The following is a 17,299-nucleotide window of genomic DNA, read 5'->3' as shown; positions in this document are numbered from 1 at the left end:
CATGAACCGGAGAACGAAACGAATCAAGAAACCAAAAACGTCCATACAAACACGGAAAATGATAAGAAAAACCACAAAATCACACAAAGAATCAGAGTATGGGCAAACCAAAATGTGAACTAATAAATCAACTTTGGCAGTAAATGTACTACCACTGGTTGGATTTCACTGCATTTCCGCGGCTGCGGATCAGGGGTGTGCGGATACTTTTTCGGATAACTTCATTAAATCAATTTACCAAAAAGTATTGACATAGTTATGTTGGTAATAATGCATTAGTACAGAAGAGTAACTATTGAGCAACATTTTCATATGACAAAAACTCTTAAAACTGTACATGTTCGCTTCAACAAGACCCTAAAACTCGTTATCCGATCAAATTCGGCTAACGGATAACGGATAACGGACTTGCATACCGTTTATACGCTAAATGTATAGAGTTTTAACGATTTTTGTAAGATGAAAATGTTGCTCAACAGTTACTCTTTTTTTCGAATACACTTTTTCCAGAATTACTGCATCAAAACTTATTGAAAAAATTGATTTAATGAAGTTATCCGAAAAAGTATCCGCACACCCCTGCTGCGGATCACTGCATTTCCGCGGCTGCGGAACCCTACAATTTTCACAATTTTTGCTAAGTTTTCGTTATATTAGATTATTTTGGTTGCGAATCTCATTTTTTAGTTTGTTCTCTGACCAATAGTGTTTTTTAGTCATTCATATCTTTTATTCTGGCACGGTAAAACACTCTGTTCTATAACATTCATTCAATGCATGCTAGATAAGTAATATGAATTCAATTTAATTTCAGTATGTGTAAATTAAAAAAATTCGTCATCAATGTCCTTGCCTTGTCCTTAATCAGAATACGGCAACCAATAGGTTGTGGCGCTGAAAAAAGGCTTTTTAGAACTATATTCATCAAATAAACTACTCACTATTGGCTGTAGAATCTGATTTGCATGGTTTCGACATCAGTGTTGGTATAAACATAATCGATGGTCATGTTGAAGACGTTCGAGTCTAAAGTTTCACGTGTTCCATCGTCATTATTGTTGATCTAAAAATACTTGAGGTTTGAAATAAGTGAAGCAAAAACCTTACATATTCCCAGCCCGCAGGTTGAGTTTCAAAATTGCCAGAGTAGCTGGAAGATTGGTTGTGCCATCCAAGAGTGACTGATTGAACATTGCTAACTGGCACTGAAAATGTAGCAAGTTTACAAAATGAACTTTCAGATATAACATACCATGGCTCTGAACTGTCACCACCATTAAATAATGAGCAGGTTGTGGTACGGACATTGAAGAAAGTGTCTGAGACCCGCGTCCCGATACTTTCGCATTGACGGCATAAATCGGATATCTCTCGCGTAGCGGCATCCATGCAATGAACTAAATTTGTTTCAATTTAATTACATAGAGCTATAGGAAAATCTAATCTTACATAGGAGAAAGTTGAGTCATCGTCGATCGAGTAAATTCCATTCGTTTTGGAGGCAAGATCAAAGAGCACTCGAGACTGTGTGCCACCTGATGGAGTATTTGAAGCAAGGAAGTTGACTATTCCATGGTATTGACGAACTTTAGCCACTGTGTTTGAGATATCCGTGGTGTTAGGATAACGTTTCGATAAAACTATGACAACTGATCCACAAGCGGGGCTGCTGTAGAAGGTCTGAAACATGCAGAATTATAGCATACATAGGGAAACAGTGCTTCCCCTACATGCCTACATGAAGACTAGCACGTAGTGTCAGAATGTCCCATAACAGTTTGATCTACAAAAATGCGGGAACTTCCAGCCCATAAGCATATGGGCACACTTAACCATGCAAAATCAGTTGAGAAAAGTGCGTGCAGACGCCTCTAAATTCCCTCTCGCAGATCAAATCAGATATCGATAAGATTTTTTCATTTTCGGACATATAGTACTCACATTAATAACATCTAACACATTACTTCCTTTCGTACTATCTCCGTATCCCAATGTAGAATCTGGTAGATTAGTGGACAAGTATGAGTAGGCTTGGCTGAAAAAGGTAAGTTAGTATGGTAGTTCACTATAGAAGATAATCACTTGTAATCATTGAAATACATTATGCTTTGTGGCAGACGTGTATCGAATCTTGAAATCGCAATTGTTACGGGTTGAGAGTTTAAATATTAACTGCTGAATGTGTTCAACACAACACTTGGCACTAAATCGTTCGAATAGGCAAACAAGACAGTTTGCTGGCCACCAAGTGGGCAGTTGACGTTGGCTAAAAACAACTTTGGGCTCAACATTTGGGCTATATTGGGCTTACCTGCTGTGGTAGTTGTGGGAGTTGTAGCTTTTGGTTGTACAGTGGGATCGTAGCTACACACAAAGTAATTCTTCCCGTTATCTCCTGGTGTATCCCATTTTGAATTGGAGATTTTCTCAGTGAAATAGTTGTTTTGAACGTGGCTGCCAAAGTTGGTGTAAATCACTGGGAATCCGTTATCCCAGGTCAAGGATCCAGAAGATCCATTTCTACTGAGGCCAATCCAGAAGTATTCAGCAGACTGGCCAAATGCAGAACGAGCGTAGACTGGAAATATGGAAAATTAGAATTTAATATTTTAATATACTTCATCCCAGTTCTGGCTGTGATCCAAACATAAGTCCTAATACTCACCTGCCAACTTATTGCTAGTTTCCTTATTCCCGACAACAGCCAAATAGGAAAGACCGACACCAATTACGAGCATCATTGTATGTCATCTTTTGAACAACAAACTTAAAACAGAATCCTCTGATTTCCTTATCATTACTGTCCGGACAAGCAGCACTGGCTATCCCGAGGAGGGTTGCCAAGAGAAGAAGTTTCAAAGACATCTGAAAGTTATATGATTTGAGAAAAGCTAGAAATATTGTGAATGAAACAACTGTGCCTATTACAATCACGTTATAAGAGAGTAATTTTATCAGTGATATCATGTTGAAGGAATTGACCTGTAATTACACGCCTACAAATACGATGAAACACCGGATAGAGAAATGTCAGAAAAATCAAAAGTGCTCCATGAACCGGAGAACGAAACGAATCAAGAAACCAAAAACGTCCATACAAACACGGAAAATGATAAGAAAAACCACAAAATCACACAAAGAATCAGAGTATGGGCAAACCAAAATTTGAACTAATAAATCAACTTTGGCAGTAAATGTACTACCACTGGTTGGATTTCACTGCATTTCCGCAACTGCGGCCGTGGCCTAGGTTTCTCCACTGCGAGTGATTACTATTTGCGAGTAATCGACAAATTTTCAAGCAATTCATTACAGAGAAAAACTGCAAAGACGATCACAGTGGCGAGATTTAAATTTTAAAACTCATTGTCAGCATTTTTGATTGCCGAATGTAAGGTTTTTCAGGAACTTGACAGCTTAAAATTTATAAAAATTCAAATTAATTTTCATTAAAAGTAGAACAATTAACGCCAGTTTCCTCGTTTTGTCGTTAATCAGAATACGGTTGCCAAAAATCCGTCGCGCTGAAAATATCTTATCTCTTCGAAATTCAATACTAAAAATACTCACTATGGGCTGTAGAATCTGACTTGCATAGTTTCGACGTCAATGTCGTTGTAGACATAATCGATAGTCATATTATAGACAACTGTGCCTAGGTGTTCACGGGTACCATCGGAATTACTATCGACCTGAAATTGTTCGTGATGCGAAAATAGGTTTGCAAAATCCTTACATATGCCCAACCCAAAGGTTGCATATCAAAACTGCTCGAGTCGACAGAAAATTGATTATACCAGGAAAGAGACACAGATTGAACATTGCTCACGGGCACTGAAAATTAAAAATGTTCTGACCAGCTGGCAAGCTAAACCGGACTTTGTAAGATAGGATTTGAGACACCAGACTTCCGTAGTGTAAATCAAAGAGTTTTGTCATGAGGCCTAAAGCCTGAGCAACAGTATTTTGGTCGGACCATATACATGAGCACACGTGGTTTCAAACTGTCAGATCGAGGTTTGACCTACAAAAAATGCGGGAATAGAAAACAAATCATTGAAAAATGTGCCGTTACTCTTAACCGTGCGAAATTAGTTGAGTAGCTCAAACCGAAATAGGACACTCTGACACCACATGTAAGCTACTCCACTTTTCAACATTTGGGCTCCCGAAGTGGGCCAGTTAACATACTATGGTTCTGAAGTGCTATCATCAATAAATACTCAGCATAGACTGGAACAGACATTGAAGGAAGCGCCTGAGATCCTTGTCCTAACACTCTTGCATTGACGGCATAAATCGGATACCTCTCGCGTAGTGGCATCCATTCAATAAACTGAAATTGTTTTGATAAGTTTTGAAACTATTTTCAGCGTTTTGTTTTACATACATGCGAAAAGTTTGAATCACTTTCGATCGAGTAGATTCCATTTGTTTTTGAGGCAAGATCAAAGAGCACTCGAGTCTGTGTGCCACCTGATGGAGTATTTGAAGCAAGGAAGTTGACGATTCCATGGTACTTGCGGACTTTTGAGACGATGTTTGAAATATCTGTGGTGTTAGGGTAACGTTTCGATAAAACCATGACAACTGATTCACACGGGGATAGTTGAGTGTTATTGTAGAACTTCTGAAAATAAAATTGAAGTTTTTCCAACGGACTTGGCCCAATCATTTTAGGATTGGAACCGCGAGATTGACTGTACGAAAAATTATTAGGAATTTTAGACATATAACAGGCAGTAGCCGGGGACTATCCTTGGAGTGCAGTGCCTCATAGGGCTAGTGATAGGCAACTGCGAGTCTCAGCAGCTACTGGTCCAGTGACGCCAGAATTCCCACAGTAGTCCGCCACCAGCTCGATGTTGTCGGGAGTCTCCCGCAGTTTTCACTTTATTGTCTTCTACTTCTTGTTGAATAGTCACCGGCTACTGCATGGTAGGACTTCCATGGAAGGAAGGCGCAGTTTTAGACAACGTTTTAGTAAAAACAGTTTCAAAAAAGATCCCGACTCGGCTGACCCATATGATCAGGCCTGCTACCAAATCGAGACTCACATTGATTACATCCAGCACATCACTTCCCGTTGAGTTGTCACCTAATCTCTTCGTTGAGTCGGGTCGATGAGTGGAGACGTAAGAAGCGGCTTCACTGAACAAGTACTCTTAGCAAGTACTCAACAAGTACTAAGTACATATACCGTATTTCCTCTATTAGTTAGGCATGCAAAACTAATTTTCGGACACCTAATTTGATGCAAAACTAATGGAGGTGCAAAACTAATAGAGGTGCCTAACTAATAGAGGAAATACGGTAAAAGAAAGACACTCACTTATAAGTATTGAAGTATCCGATATCCTCTGGCTGCCTCAAGTCAAATCTTGAAACAGCAAAAGTGACCGGTTGGGAAGAAAGATAGGAATTGATCAGTGTATCCGTAACAACACTTGGGTCCAAGTCGTTTGAATAGGCGAAAAGAATTGTTTGCTGACCACCAGGTTGGCAGTTGTTAGTTGCTGAAATTTCATGAGTTTTGAGTTTCGGCTCAAAAAAAACGCTCCCACGTGGTTCTGTACTTGTCGCTTGATCAGAAGTTGAAGCGTAGCTGCACACAAAATAATTCGTACTATTATCCCCCAGTGTGTCCCATTTTGTATTCGATATTTTCTCTGAAAAATAGTTTTGGCCGAGGTAGCTTCCAAGGTTGGTATAGACAACAGGAAGTCCGTTATCCCAAGATAAAGAGCCAGAAGATTCATTTCTACTGAGACCAATCCAGAAGTATTCAGCAGAAGTGCCAAAAGCGGAACGAGCGTAAACTTTAAAGTCATGATTATAGAAACAAATGTGAATTTGTTCTAGACTTACATGCCAAGTAATTGCTTGTATCTTTATTTGGAACATATGCCAAATAGGAAGAACCTGCTGGATTTTTGTAGCGACACCAATTACGAGCATCACTGTATGTCATCTGTTGAGCCACGAATTTAAAACAGAATCCTTGGATTTCCTGGTCGTTACTATCCAAACAGGCTGCATTGGATAACCCAGCAATGACAGAAAATATGAGAAAGTTGAAAAACATCTGAAAATTCCCTGAAAAAGTTGTCAGACCCTCTCTATAAATACCACTGATGCACCTACACTCTTATCAGTGAGACTACGCTTTTAAGACCAAAAAAAGGGCGAAATTTTGCTTACAAAAACACAAAAGAGTGACTTAATGATTGTCAGCAAGTTCATTTATTTCCAGTTCACACAATGTTTCCATTGCATCTGCAACTCTACAATTTTCACAATTTTTGTTAAGTTGTCGTTATATTAGATTATTTTGGTTGCGAATCTCATTTTTTAGTTTGTTCTTTTAACAATAGTGTTTTTCAGTCATTCATATCTTTTATTCTGGCACGGTAAAACACTCTGTTCTATAACATTCATTAAATCCATAAGTAATATCAATTTAATTTAATTTCAGTATTTGTAAATTTAAAAATTTGACATCAATGTCCTTGTCTTGTCCTTAATCAGAATACGGCAACCAATAGGTTGTGGCGCTGAAAAAAAGCGTTTTAGAACTATATTCATCAAATAAACTAATCACTATGGGCTGTAGAATCTGATTTGCATTGTTTCAACATCAGTGTTCGTGTAGGAATAATCGATGGTCATGTTAAAGACGTTCGCGTCTATATTTTCACGAGTTCCATCGTCATTACTATTTGTGGTTTATCTTATGGAATAAACTCTTTTTTTTACCTCCTCGATACGAATTCCAATCAAGCAGATGAACTCCCAGTGATTCGGATGACAATTAAACAACTATTTAGCCTTCCGCTTTGATGTTTATTCGAATAATAAATATTTGATTGAAATACTAGCATTAGAAGAATGAAAGGAAGACATAAAGTCTTGATTGGAGGGGAAAAAACCAGGGGAGGAATCAAGTCATAACAGGAAACTCTCAGTAAAGACTCAAGTTAGACGAAAATGCTAGCCGTCCACCTTCTAGGTGGGGTGGACGATGGGAATGACAAATTTGCAAATCTAGGGGACGGGAAGAAATAATATGATCAATAAAACAACAATTATTCGCGGGGAAAAACAAATTCGGAAGATCGGACATCCGACGACACGACCAACATCTGTACAGTATGGAGACGAGCGAGAAGATCTTGGATCGGTGGTGAATCCGATTTGATTGTTCACAACGATGTGAATGGCTCCGTGAGTCGTGTAACTCGGCAGATCATTTAAATTAAACGTCTCGAACACAACACCTTGACCGGCGAACGCGGCATCTCCGTCCGGGCTGCGCAGCAATCGGAAATTTTCGGCAATCGGCAATTGCCGAAATTGCCGAAATTGCCGAAATTGCCGATTGCCGAAACTTTTCGGCAATTCTTCAAAATAATTTTTTTGTGGAACGTTGTTTATATAATTTCCCAACGCGGATAACAGGTGTTTTGTTAAATTTAAGATTCATTAATTAAAAAAAAATCAAATAAAACAAAATTATCGAGCAAATGGATTTGAAAACATTAGAATATCAAAACTAAAACACCAAAGAGTCTATAGGTTATTACAATAACATCAGTATCTAACAATCAGTAGCTAATAATCAGTAGGAACAATTCTAACCTTTTTTTTAACAAAAAATGTAACGAAATCTCAAAGAAAATGTATATTGTAAAAAAAAAATATCAATTTCGCGAATGCAAAATAAATGTCGATTTTCTTTTCTTCGTACCCAGATCAATGGCAAATTACATGACAGAAAGCTTCGAACGCTTCAAAAAATTTAAAACGCGCCGTGTGTTCCTTTAAATTTACAGTATTTTATCAATCTTAGATTTTCGGCAATTTTGATTTTCGGCAATCGGCAACTTCGGCAATTGCCGAAATTGCCGAAAATTCGATTGCCGAACGCCAATTGCCGCGCACCCCTGAATAGTGTTTTTCAGTCATTCATATCTCTTTATTCTGGCACGGTAAAAACACTCTGTTCTATAACATTCATTAAATCCATGCTAGATAAGAAATATAAATATAAATTCATTGTGAATTCAAAAAATCCTTGTCCTTACAATGTCCTTAATCAGAATACGGCAACCAATAGGTTGTGGCGCTGAAAAAAGGCTTTTTAGAACTATATTCATCAAATAAACTACTCACTATGGGCTGTAGAATCTGATTTGCATGGTTTCGACATCAGTGTTGGTGTAAACATAATCGATGGTCATGTTGAAGACGTTCGCGTCTATATTTTCACGAGTTCCATCGTCATTACTATTGATCTGAATTTATTTGAAGTTTGAAATAAGTGAAGCAAAAACCTTACATATTCCCAGCCCGCTGGTTGCATTCCAAAAATGCCCGAGTAGCTGGAAGATTGGTTGTGCCATCCAAGGGTGGCCGATTGAACATTGCTAACTGGCACTGAAAATGTGGCAAGTTTACAAAATGAATTTTCAGGTATGAGATACCATGGCTTTGAACTGTCACCATCATTAAATACTGAGCATATCGTGGCACGGACATTGGAGAAAGTGTCTGAGATCCTTGTCCTGATACTTTTGGATTGACGGCATAAATCGGATATCTTTCGCGTAGTGGCATCCATCCAATGAACTAAACTTGTTTTAAGTTGAAATGTGTGGAGCTATAGAATATCTTACATGCGAGAAAGTTGAGTCATCGTCGATCGAGTAGATTCCATTCGTTTTGGAGGCAAGATCAAAGAGCACTCGAGACTGTGTGCCACCTGATGGAGTATTTGAAGCAAGGAAGTTGACTATTCCATGGTATTGACGAACTTTAGCCACTGTGTTCGAGATATCCGTGGTGTTAGGATAACGTTTCGCCAAAACCATGACAACTGATCCACAAGCGGAGGGACTGCTGTAGAAGTTCTGAAAAATATAGAATTGTTGCAGACAAAGGTAAAACAGTGGTATAACAACACCACGCGCAAAGATGTCCCATAACGGTTTGATCTCCACAAATGCGGGAATTTTTTGCTCAGAAAAATGTGACATCAGTACACCATGTGAAATCAGTTGAGAAATCTGCGTCTAGACGCCTCTAAACTCCCACAATTATCGTAGATCGAATCAGATACTTGATAAGTTTTTCTTATTTTCAGACGAAGAGTACTCACATTAATAACATCCAACACATTACTTCCTGCCGTACTGTCTCCGAATCCCAATGTAGAATCTGGTAGATTAGTAGACAAGTATGAGTAGGCTTGGCTGAAAAAAGTTGGTTAGTATGATAGTGCACTACTGGAGCAACTAACTTGTAATCATTGAAATACATCATGCTTTGTGGCTGGCGTGTATCGAATCTTGAAATCGCAATTGTTACGGGTTGAGAGTTCAAATATGAACTGCTGAATGTGTTCAACACAACACTTGGCACTAAGTCGTTCGAATAGGCAAACAAGACAGTTTGCTGGCCACCAAGTGGGCAGTTGACATTGGCTAAAATGAATTCTTTGGGTTCAACATTTGGGCTTTATTCAGCTTACCTGCTGTGGTAGTTGTAGGCGTCGTAGCCTTTGGTGTCACTGGTTGAACAGTCGGATCGTAGCTACACACAAAGTAATTCTTCTCGCTATCTCCTGGTGTGTCCCATTTTGAATTGGAGATTTTCTCGGTGAAGTAGTTGTTTCCAACATGGCTTCCGAAATTGGTATAAATCACTGGAAATCCGTTATCCCAGGTCAAGGCTCCCGAAGATCCATTTCTACTGAGGCCAATCCAGAAGTATTCAGCAGAAGCGCCGAATGCAGAACGAGCGTAGACTGGAAATATACAAAACTAGAAATATATTTGGGTGAGCTGACGAGAAAATTCCAACTGTGACACTACACTCAAACATAAATCCTAATTGTAGGGATCTCATGTTAGCGCTGAAACGCCTGCCTGCCTGACCTTAAGGCAACCTCCGTCAGCCTCTTCCATGAATACGCGCGTTATGCAAAAACAGAATTTTTTTCCATTTCTTCAGTTAATTTTATTTTCAAATTACCGCAAAAGGCAGGCAGGCGTTCGGCCCTGAAACCGCGCCTGCCTACCATGGAAGCCCCACATAATACTCACCTGCCAAATTATTGTTAGTCTCCTTATTCCCTACAACAGCCAAATAGGAAGGGCCGACAGGATTCTGGTAGTGACACCAATTACGAGCATCATTGTATGCCATCTTTTGAACAACAAACTTGAAACAGAATCCTCTGATTTCCTTGTCATTACTGTCCGGGCAAGCGGCATAGGCCAACCCAGCAAATGCTGCCAAAAGAAATAGTTTGAGAAGCATTTGACAATTGAAAAAGTAATTTAAATGAAGAAAGTGTACCCGCAACCGTTTCGTTTTATGCGGGTTTGTTTATCAGTGACATCATGATAAGTGTATTAAAATGTGCTTACAAGCACGTTGAAACACTGGAAAAGTGATGAGGATTGAAAAAAAAATGATAAAGAATTATTAGTGGTCAAGATAAGAATTGGGGATCAGCTGAAAAATGAAAATTTGAGTTTCGCGTTGACTTTCAGATAATTTCAGATAACTTCTTTTTTCTGTAACGATTTTGGATGTTTCTTTTTTGTCCAAACCTAAGGCTAAGCTTAAGCATAGACCTAAGTTTAAGCCTAAGACTAAATAAGCCTAAATAGCGTCGCTAACGCTCGCCACTGACGCCAATCTAAGCCTAAGCCTAAATCGGCTTCAGTAGCGAGCTCACACTCGCCACTGACGCCAAGCCTAATCTGTTGAGTCACGGTAGAATTACTATGAAATTAGATATTGTTGTAGCAGCATGTCGATGCCTCTGTCTTGAATGTCTGGATTCCGAGAGCATTAGAAACGAGTACTGAAAATGAATCAAATATCAGTTTCAATTAGGGTCTAGAAAACAATATATACCTTTCGTCTGTTGTTGAAGATGGATTTACAGTTACTTTAAGATCCAGCAAAACTTGCAAAAACTTCTTCAAACGAAACGAACCGAGCAAAGTTGTCACATTCCGTTTGTTGCATCCCAGGTACGATATTTGAACTAGTACAGGTAGCAAAAAACAATCGAGCGGGACGGTGACCACAAAATAATCGATTCTTACAAGACCGTTCAATACAAAGGGAAACGTTATCTAAAATAATTTATAGGATAACATTTCATCGGGAGTGACTCACCAATTTAATAATTAGTACACTAATCAGTTGCCATAGTATGTATCTTTGTGGATTATTCTGTTGAGCTGATGCCAAGTGAGCCAATTTTCGTACACTTATTATTATTGGAATGTAAAGAAATCCAGACACAAAAATCAATATGTGTAACAAAATTTGATTGATCTGAAAATTGCATTTTTGAAAGCAGGCTTACAAAGGAATGGCGTTAAAACTGAGCGGACTATCGGTTTCCTTCTTCGGTTCAGGTTCAGGCATAGGCCTAGGCTTTAGAATGTGATTAGGCTTTCAAGCGGGCTTATGCGTCTAATTCATAAAAAACGATTCTGCAGATTAAGAGAGGTTCGGGCACAAGTTTCAGCCCGGAGCATAATTTAACTTACCACAACTGCAGGTTCCAAATACCAGAGCTTTTTTTTGCGCGCACCAATATAAATGATTGCAAGAAAGAAAAAGAACGTTTTGATGACAAATGCTAGGTACAAATAGTGAACTCTCTTGTGTCCATTGGTTTGTAAAATCTTGACTACTTTTTCAGTGGTCGGCCAAAAATAAATTGTAAATCTGGAAACTGCCAACAGAAATAGCAAAATATTGAATGCTTCGGTCAATCCGACAAGAACAGTTACAGAGCAAAACCACATAACAATTGTTAATCCATAAATCGCATTTTCGATCGAATTTCTAGAATGGAAATTTAATTAGTGTTGACTCTGACTACGAAGCCTTTGAATACTCGCCATAGTCTAAAAATGAAGCGGCGTGGAGGCAGGGTGAAGGCAACCCTCACTTTTAAGCCATGTTTCCCTACTCGCCGTACTCCAACTTTACTGACGCCGACATGACGTCGACAGCCGAATAATAATTTTTTCAGCTGTCGGCGTCAGCTTCACAGCCCTGCTACACAGTAAACAAAAATCTAGATATATCCGTATGGATGATCCTGGCTAGATTCTCGAAAAAGGTTAAGCAAATACTTGCAAAACAAAAAAAAACAGTGTATTTATGAAAGCAACAAACTTCATCAGGGCACAGTGCAAACAAACTTTCGACAAAAATCTACAAAAATCTAAAAATACGCACAAATAACTCGGAAATATCACGATTTTCCAGGACATTACTAATAGATGTGTTATCATTATTACGCCGTTCCCGTTGTCAACTTACCCAAATATGTCATAGAAAACGAATCCGGCAATTATACTAGATATTAGTAATTGATATATTTTTATGACGTTGTAGAAGTGGTTTACAAACGGGAAGATGACAATCTTAAAAAGTTAGGTTACAAAGAAATCTGAGAAATTTTAAAAGTCTTTTAGTTCAATACCTCTTTATCTCGTTCGCGATTTGTTTTAAAAACGTACACATAAAGAGTAAAGAGGACCAAATTAAATGCAACCAAGGTAGCAAAAACTGATATAAATATGTAATTTATTAAGATACAATTATCGCATTTTACGCCTATTATCTTTCCAAATAAATTTTCAACTGTTACGTTCTCGCTGATATTATTCATGAAAAACTAACAAGTGAGAATAAACTTGAAGGCTATGTGGGAATGACGGCGTTGAGTGAAGGTCATTAGGATATTTGTTTCACCTGTTGCGGTTTATACAAAACCTAAATTTATGTATATACAGAAATTAATTTTTCAGATATTCAACAATTTTATTAAAACCGAAAAGCTCAAACGAGTTAAAAAAAAAGTGTTTTAAAACTGCATTATGCGGACAATATTATTGCTGTGTCTGTGAGAATATAGTAGCAGTCAAGAGCACTAGAAACGAGTACTGTAAATTAAATTAAATTTAATCATTTTTAATTGCTTGATCTCAACCTTTGATCAGTTATTGTATATGGCCTCACAGACGTCTGCCTGTCAAACAACTGAAAACCATAAATGATTATAAAAACGTCCATCCTCGCCTAGTTCAGCGTCGAGTTGAGCCGATGAGTTGAAAATTGACATAATCCAATGGGAACTTTGAAAACAAAATATTTAGGCGGTGAAAAGGATTTATCTATATACATGTACATATAGATATACATTTAATATCACCTGTTTTTGATAGAATTATAAATAGCGTTAAGTTTTTTTTTTTGGACGCGATATATACAGACAGAGAACAAGTTTTTTAACTTTATACACGATTTTTTTACGTAATTTTTTAAAAATGTTGAAGGAATTTTCAGCAAGCTCACTAATTCTGAAAGTGTCTTCACATTGTTAGTAATTTCTTTGTTGAGAAAGTTGGCGTTGCTTTCGATTACAAACACCTAGCTCCTGGCGCAGACACTTTTCAGATAAACTGCATTACAACACCAAAAATAGTCGAAAATTCACCTGTCGAAAAATGATTAATTTAAGCCGAACTAGCATGGAGTGTTACTTCACAAGTATTCACGTAATTTACAATACTCCAGTCAGCGTTGCAAATACTGAGTTCCTTAATGAGTAGCCCATTATAAGACGGAAACATCGTAAGATATGCTGAGTATTTGTGATTTATTTCAGAATTGGATAGATTACGAACTTCCAGAATAACAGTAACAATAATTGAACACACATTTTCAAAAGAAATTCATTCGCACAAAACTTCAAAAAGTAAAAAAATCCCCTGTACTCGCATACTGATAGAGATAAAACGTGACAAACCCCAACAAGGCAAAGCCTACAACCATAGCTAGGATTATTCCAAGCATTTTTACAAAACCCAGCACATCCTTGGCGGTTTCTTTGGTGTCTTTCAATCCACGGTCTTGCTCCTTTTCTCCGTGGTTTTCTCGAACAAGACGATAGGAGAAGTGAACCACAATTGAAGATGTACAGATTGCAGACAACACGATAAGATGGATGTGCATTTTGAAAGAAGATTGGGTTGAGGAATAAACAAGGATTTGGAAAATTTGTGTAGTTATTGGAAAACGTGATACACGGTCAAGTGAATAATTAAAGTGTATAATTTTTTGTTTAATTTTGCGAGCGAATTTTTGTACTGATACCTAGTATACCGTCTGAAGTCTAATTCTGATGACCAGGAATTGATCTTATAGTACTATTAGTAGTGAGATCCGAGGTTTGGAGGTCACCTAATCAATAGATATAGTTTTGAAATAAAAGCGTTTCGTTGAGTACCACAGAACTTCTTTAGATATTGTAACAAACTATATCAAATTGAAATGCAGTTTGTCATCAAAATTGAGTGATTTCTTTCATCAGCTGAATTTATTTTTTTTCTCATTTTTCTATACGGAAAAAAGTTTAGCAGAGCGAGATTTAAGTTCCAACCTTTATTAATACATACATTTTCAAAAAGAATTCATTCGCACAAAAGTTCAATTAATCAATAATCCCTGTTACGGGTACAGCAATAGACTGAGATGATCACTCCAATGCTGGTTGCGATAAGTGCAATAACACCACACACTGCTCCAACGATCAGGATGATTGTTACGGTGTCGTATGTATCATCGACAAATTTTTTGGTTTTCTCGTAATTACGGTCGAATTCCTTATCACGATCATCAAAGCTGTCACGAGCAGGACGGTCGGATGCATGAGCCATAAATGAAGATGCACAGATAGCAGACAACACGATAAGCTGGATGGTATGCATTTTGAGAAGCACTTGAGTTGAGGAATAATTGATTTTTTGGAAAACCTATGAGGTTTTTTAAAATCGTGGAAAACGTCTTTGAAACAGGTGGCTTGGAGTTTACGTTAATTATTTAATTTTTTGAAATTTGCTATTATTTTATGTATTTTCGTAACCATTTTCTATTTTGTATTTTTGTTCTTACTACATGAACCTTGCTAAATATTTGGGAAACGTGTCTAAAGTGTCAGATTCAAAAAAACAAACAAATTTTGTTGGAATCACAATGTTGAAGGCTGCCAATAAACAGTCATCAACACACCAAGCTTCTACCGTGCATACATTGTAACGAGACCTATATCATTTGAAAGCAAAAAAATGTACCGTCAGAACTCAATTCCGAACACCTGAAAACGAGGTCGGAAATTTGATGTCTGGAACCCAGTTGGCAACTTTTTAGCAGCCTATCAACTAACAAATTTGTCGCATTCTGAATGATCCGATCCGGTGTCTGCGTCACAATGGCATCAACATTTTTTTTCAAATTTCCATAATTTTTGTCTTGTTTTAATATGTGTAAAAATAGAGGAAACACTGCATGGCAAAGCCAAGAACCCGATGAAGCAGGTGAAATTATTTATTTCATCAGAAATTTGAGAAACTAGCTATTTCAGATATGGGAACCGTGAGGTGGCATAAATTTCACCTGCATCAAAAAATATTCATGCTCAGCCGATATCGATCGATGTGCACGCAGACCTTCAGTTGTTTGTTTGCGTAGGAATGTGTTGTAGTAGCACTTGCTTTGAAATGCTATAAAACATCTAGAAACGAGTACTGAAATCAAAAATATTTTAATGTTGACTTTTTTTTTACTAAAAACAAAAAAGTAGAAAAAAATCAACACCTTTGATCTGTTGTTGACAGTGGATTTACTGCAGTCTGACGGTCAAACAAAACTTGAATAAACTTCTTCAAATGGAATGAAGTGAGCAAAGTTTCCACATTTCGCCTGTTACATCCCAAGTACGATATTTGAACTATTATAGGTAACAAAAAACAGTCGAATGGGATAATTTCAAGAACATAATCAATGTCGAAAATCCCAAATATGATGTACGGTAAAGCTATCTACAAGAGTCATAGCGTAACGTTTATATTCAAATTTTCAAATTTCTAAATATAATATAATAGTTGAACGCACCAATTTGAACATCAGAACACTAATTATTTGCCATAGAATGTATCTTTGTGGATTATTTTGCTGAGCTGACGCCAAATAAGACAACTTTCGAATACTGATCATTATTGGAATGTGAAGAATGGCAGACACAAATATCAATACGTGTAACAAAACTTGAATCGACTGAAAACATTTTATTTTTGCAAATTTCTTAACCTGCTGTTTACTCACCACGAAAGCGGGAAGAATATACCATATATTCGTATCTGTCCATTCCATATACATAGCTACAAAAAAGAATATCACCGTTTTTGTGATAAATGCGAAGTATAAGTAGTGAACTCTTTTATGAATATGGATGAGGATGGTCTTTATTTTTTTCTCATTGGACGGCCAAAAATAAATTACCGCTCTAGTAATAGCTAGCAAAAAAAGCAACATGTTGAATGTTTCTGACGTTCCGATAAGAACAAAGATGCCACTAAGAACCACAAATATCATTACAGCCAAAGTCAAGATGACTAGACTTGTTGACCTGGAAATGGAAATTCATGTTGATTCTGTGAACTTATGGAGTTTGAATATACCGTAATGTATAAGCAAGAATGATAAAAATTATTACAGTACACATACAAAGAAAAATAATTTGAACCATTCTTATCACACTGTAAAAATGATTCACAAACGGGAAGATGGGAATCTTAAAGAAAATAGTAAAATAGTTGACCTTTCTTGCCAAAATCTGAGAACACTAAGAAATACCTCTTTGTCCAATACGCGATTCGCTTTGAAAACATATACATAAAAAGGAAACATAAAAAAGTTTAATAGAAGCAAAACCAGAAATGTCACAGCTTTTAAATGTTTATAGGCCGATATGTCTTTAAGGTCAAAATAATCGTCCAGTGGAGTCGACAAGTTTAAAGTAGACATAATTAAATGGAATGTTGTAGAATGACCACGAAAGACTGCTGTGAAAATTTATATATAGAAATATTATGTACATATATACATACGCAATAAATATCACCTGCCATTTTGAAGATCACAGCATGAAAAAAAGTTTTGTTGGTAGTGAGTTGTCTGAACTGTTGGATAATTCTTAAGTTCGTACAATCATTTTGCGGTCAAAAATACAAACATTATAACACTGGAACCAGATCTACGCGGAATTTTTCGGCAAATGCACTAAACTGGCTCATTTCAACATTAAAACCCAACTTTTTTGATCCAAAACTGATGTAAAAATGCAGTAAACGGGTTGTTCTATCTGAAAATGATATTTAATTTTTTTGAAAAACTTGAAAAATATTTCAAGTAGTGTCTA

At 37.2% G+C, this 17,299-nt stretch overlaps 6 protein-coding genes and 1 pseudogene across 8 annotated transcripts; all 7 read right to left on the bottom strand.

The window, feature by feature from the left end:
* Positions 1 to 860: 860 nt before the first annotated feature.
* On the bottom strand, positions 861 to 2,865 carry clec-69 (annotated as a pseudogene). Its single transcript has 9 exons — positions 2,724 to 2,865; positions 2,312 to 2,578; positions 2,083 to 2,266; positions 1,942 to 2,035; positions 1,450 to 1,680; positions 1,253 to 1,397; positions 1,108 to 1,205; positions 942 to 1,063; positions 861 to 894 (listed from the first exon to the last, which is right to left on the bottom strand). Coding segments are annotated over exons 1-9 (1,317 nt in total).
* A 544-nt stretch (positions 2,866 to 3,409) lies between these two features.
* clec-68 (C-type lectin domain-containing protein) lies at positions 3,410 to 6,098 on the bottom strand. Its single transcript, NM_068037.7, has 9 exons — positions 5,869 to 6,098; positions 5,565 to 5,819; positions 5,333 to 5,516; positions 5,058 to 5,151; positions 4,391 to 4,630; positions 4,192 to 4,336; positions 3,737 to 3,834; positions 3,571 to 3,692; positions 3,410 to 3,524 (listed from the first exon to the last, which is right to left on the bottom strand). The coding sequence occupies exons 1-9, from the start codon at positions 6,083 to 6,085 to the stop codon at positions 3,491 to 3,493; spliced, it is 1,389 nt and encodes a 462-aa protein (NP_500438.5). The 5' UTR covers positions 6,086 to 6,098; the 3' UTR covers positions 3,410 to 3,490.
* Positions 6,099 to 7,999: 1,901 nt separating this feature from the next.
* clec-67 (C-type lectin domain-containing protein) lies at positions 8,000 to 10,350 on the bottom strand. Its single transcript, NM_068036.7, has 9 exons — positions 10,104 to 10,350; positions 9,530 to 9,805; positions 9,299 to 9,482; positions 9,158 to 9,251; positions 8,676 to 8,909; positions 8,484 to 8,628; positions 8,339 to 8,436; positions 8,173 to 8,294; positions 8,000 to 8,125 (listed from the first exon to the last, which is right to left on the bottom strand). Exons 1-9 carry the CDS (start codon positions 10,318 to 10,320, stop codon positions 8,092 to 8,094), a joined length of 1,404 nt encoding a protein of 467 aa, NP_500437.2. The 5' UTR covers positions 10,321 to 10,350; the 3' UTR covers positions 8,000 to 8,091.
* A 551-nt stretch (positions 10,351 to 10,901) lies between these two features.
* On the bottom strand, positions 10,902 to 12,709 carry srz-19 (Serpentine Receptor, class Z; the record flags this gene model as incomplete). Its single annotated transcript, NM_068035.2, has 5 exons — positions 10,902 to 11,150; positions 11,194 to 11,355; positions 11,574 to 11,874; positions 12,358 to 12,461; positions 12,521 to 12,709. 5 exons carry the CDS (start codon positions 12,707 to 12,709, stop codon positions 10,902 to 10,904), a joined length of 1,005 nt encoding a protein of 334 aa, NP_500436.2.
* Positions 12,710 to 13,791: 1,082 nt separating this feature from the next.
* On the bottom strand, positions 13,792 to 14,055 carry F56D6.23 (uncharacterized protein; the record flags this gene model as incomplete). The annotated part of the gene is made up of 1 exon (NM_001307713.3): positions 13,792 to 14,055. The coding sequence occupies one exon, from the start codon at positions 14,053 to 14,055 to the stop codon at positions 13,792 to 13,794; it is 264 nt and encodes an 87-aa protein (NP_001294642.1).
* Positions 14,056 to 14,537: 482 nt separating this feature from the next.
* F56D6.14 (Protein with signal anchor) lies at positions 14,538 to 14,810 on the bottom strand (the record flags this gene model as incomplete). The annotated part of the gene is made up of 1 exon (NM_001038327.3): positions 14,538 to 14,810. One exon carries the CDS (start codon positions 14,808 to 14,810, stop codon positions 14,538 to 14,540), a length of 273 nt encoding a protein of 90 aa, NP_001033416.1.
* Positions 14,811 to 15,431: 621 nt separating this feature from the next.
* On the bottom strand, positions 15,432 to 16,919 carry srz-20 (Serpentine Receptor, class Z; the record flags this gene model as incomplete). 2 transcript variants are annotated; one of them, NM_001307706.2, is made up of 6 exons in its annotated part: positions 15,432 to 15,626; positions 15,697 to 15,920; positions 15,994 to 16,155; positions 16,204 to 16,507; positions 16,560 to 16,672; positions 16,735 to 16,919. In NM_001307706.2, 6 exons carry the CDS (start codon positions 16,903 to 16,905, stop codon positions 15,614 to 15,616), a joined length of 987 nt encoding a protein of 328 aa, NP_001294635.1. The 2 variants fall into 2 exon arrangements, with proteins under 2 accessions (NP_001294635.1, NP_001294636.1); NM_001307707.3 differs by lacking the exons at positions 16,560 to 16,672; positions 16,735 to 16,919 and having other exon boundaries at positions 15,614 to 15,626; positions 16,204 to 16,473.
* Positions 16,920 to 17,299: the final 380 nt, after the last annotated feature.

The sequence above is a fragment of the Caenorhabditis elegans genome, chromosome IV (genome assembly GCF_000002985.6).
Source record: "Caenorhabditis elegans chromosome IV".
NCBI classification, from domain to species: domain Eukaryota; kingdom Metazoa; phylum Nematoda; class Chromadorea; order Rhabditida; family Rhabditidae; genus Caenorhabditis; species Caenorhabditis elegans.
The sequence above is the reverse complement of the archived record's forward strand: the minus strand, read 5'-3'. Positions and strand labels throughout refer to the sequence as shown.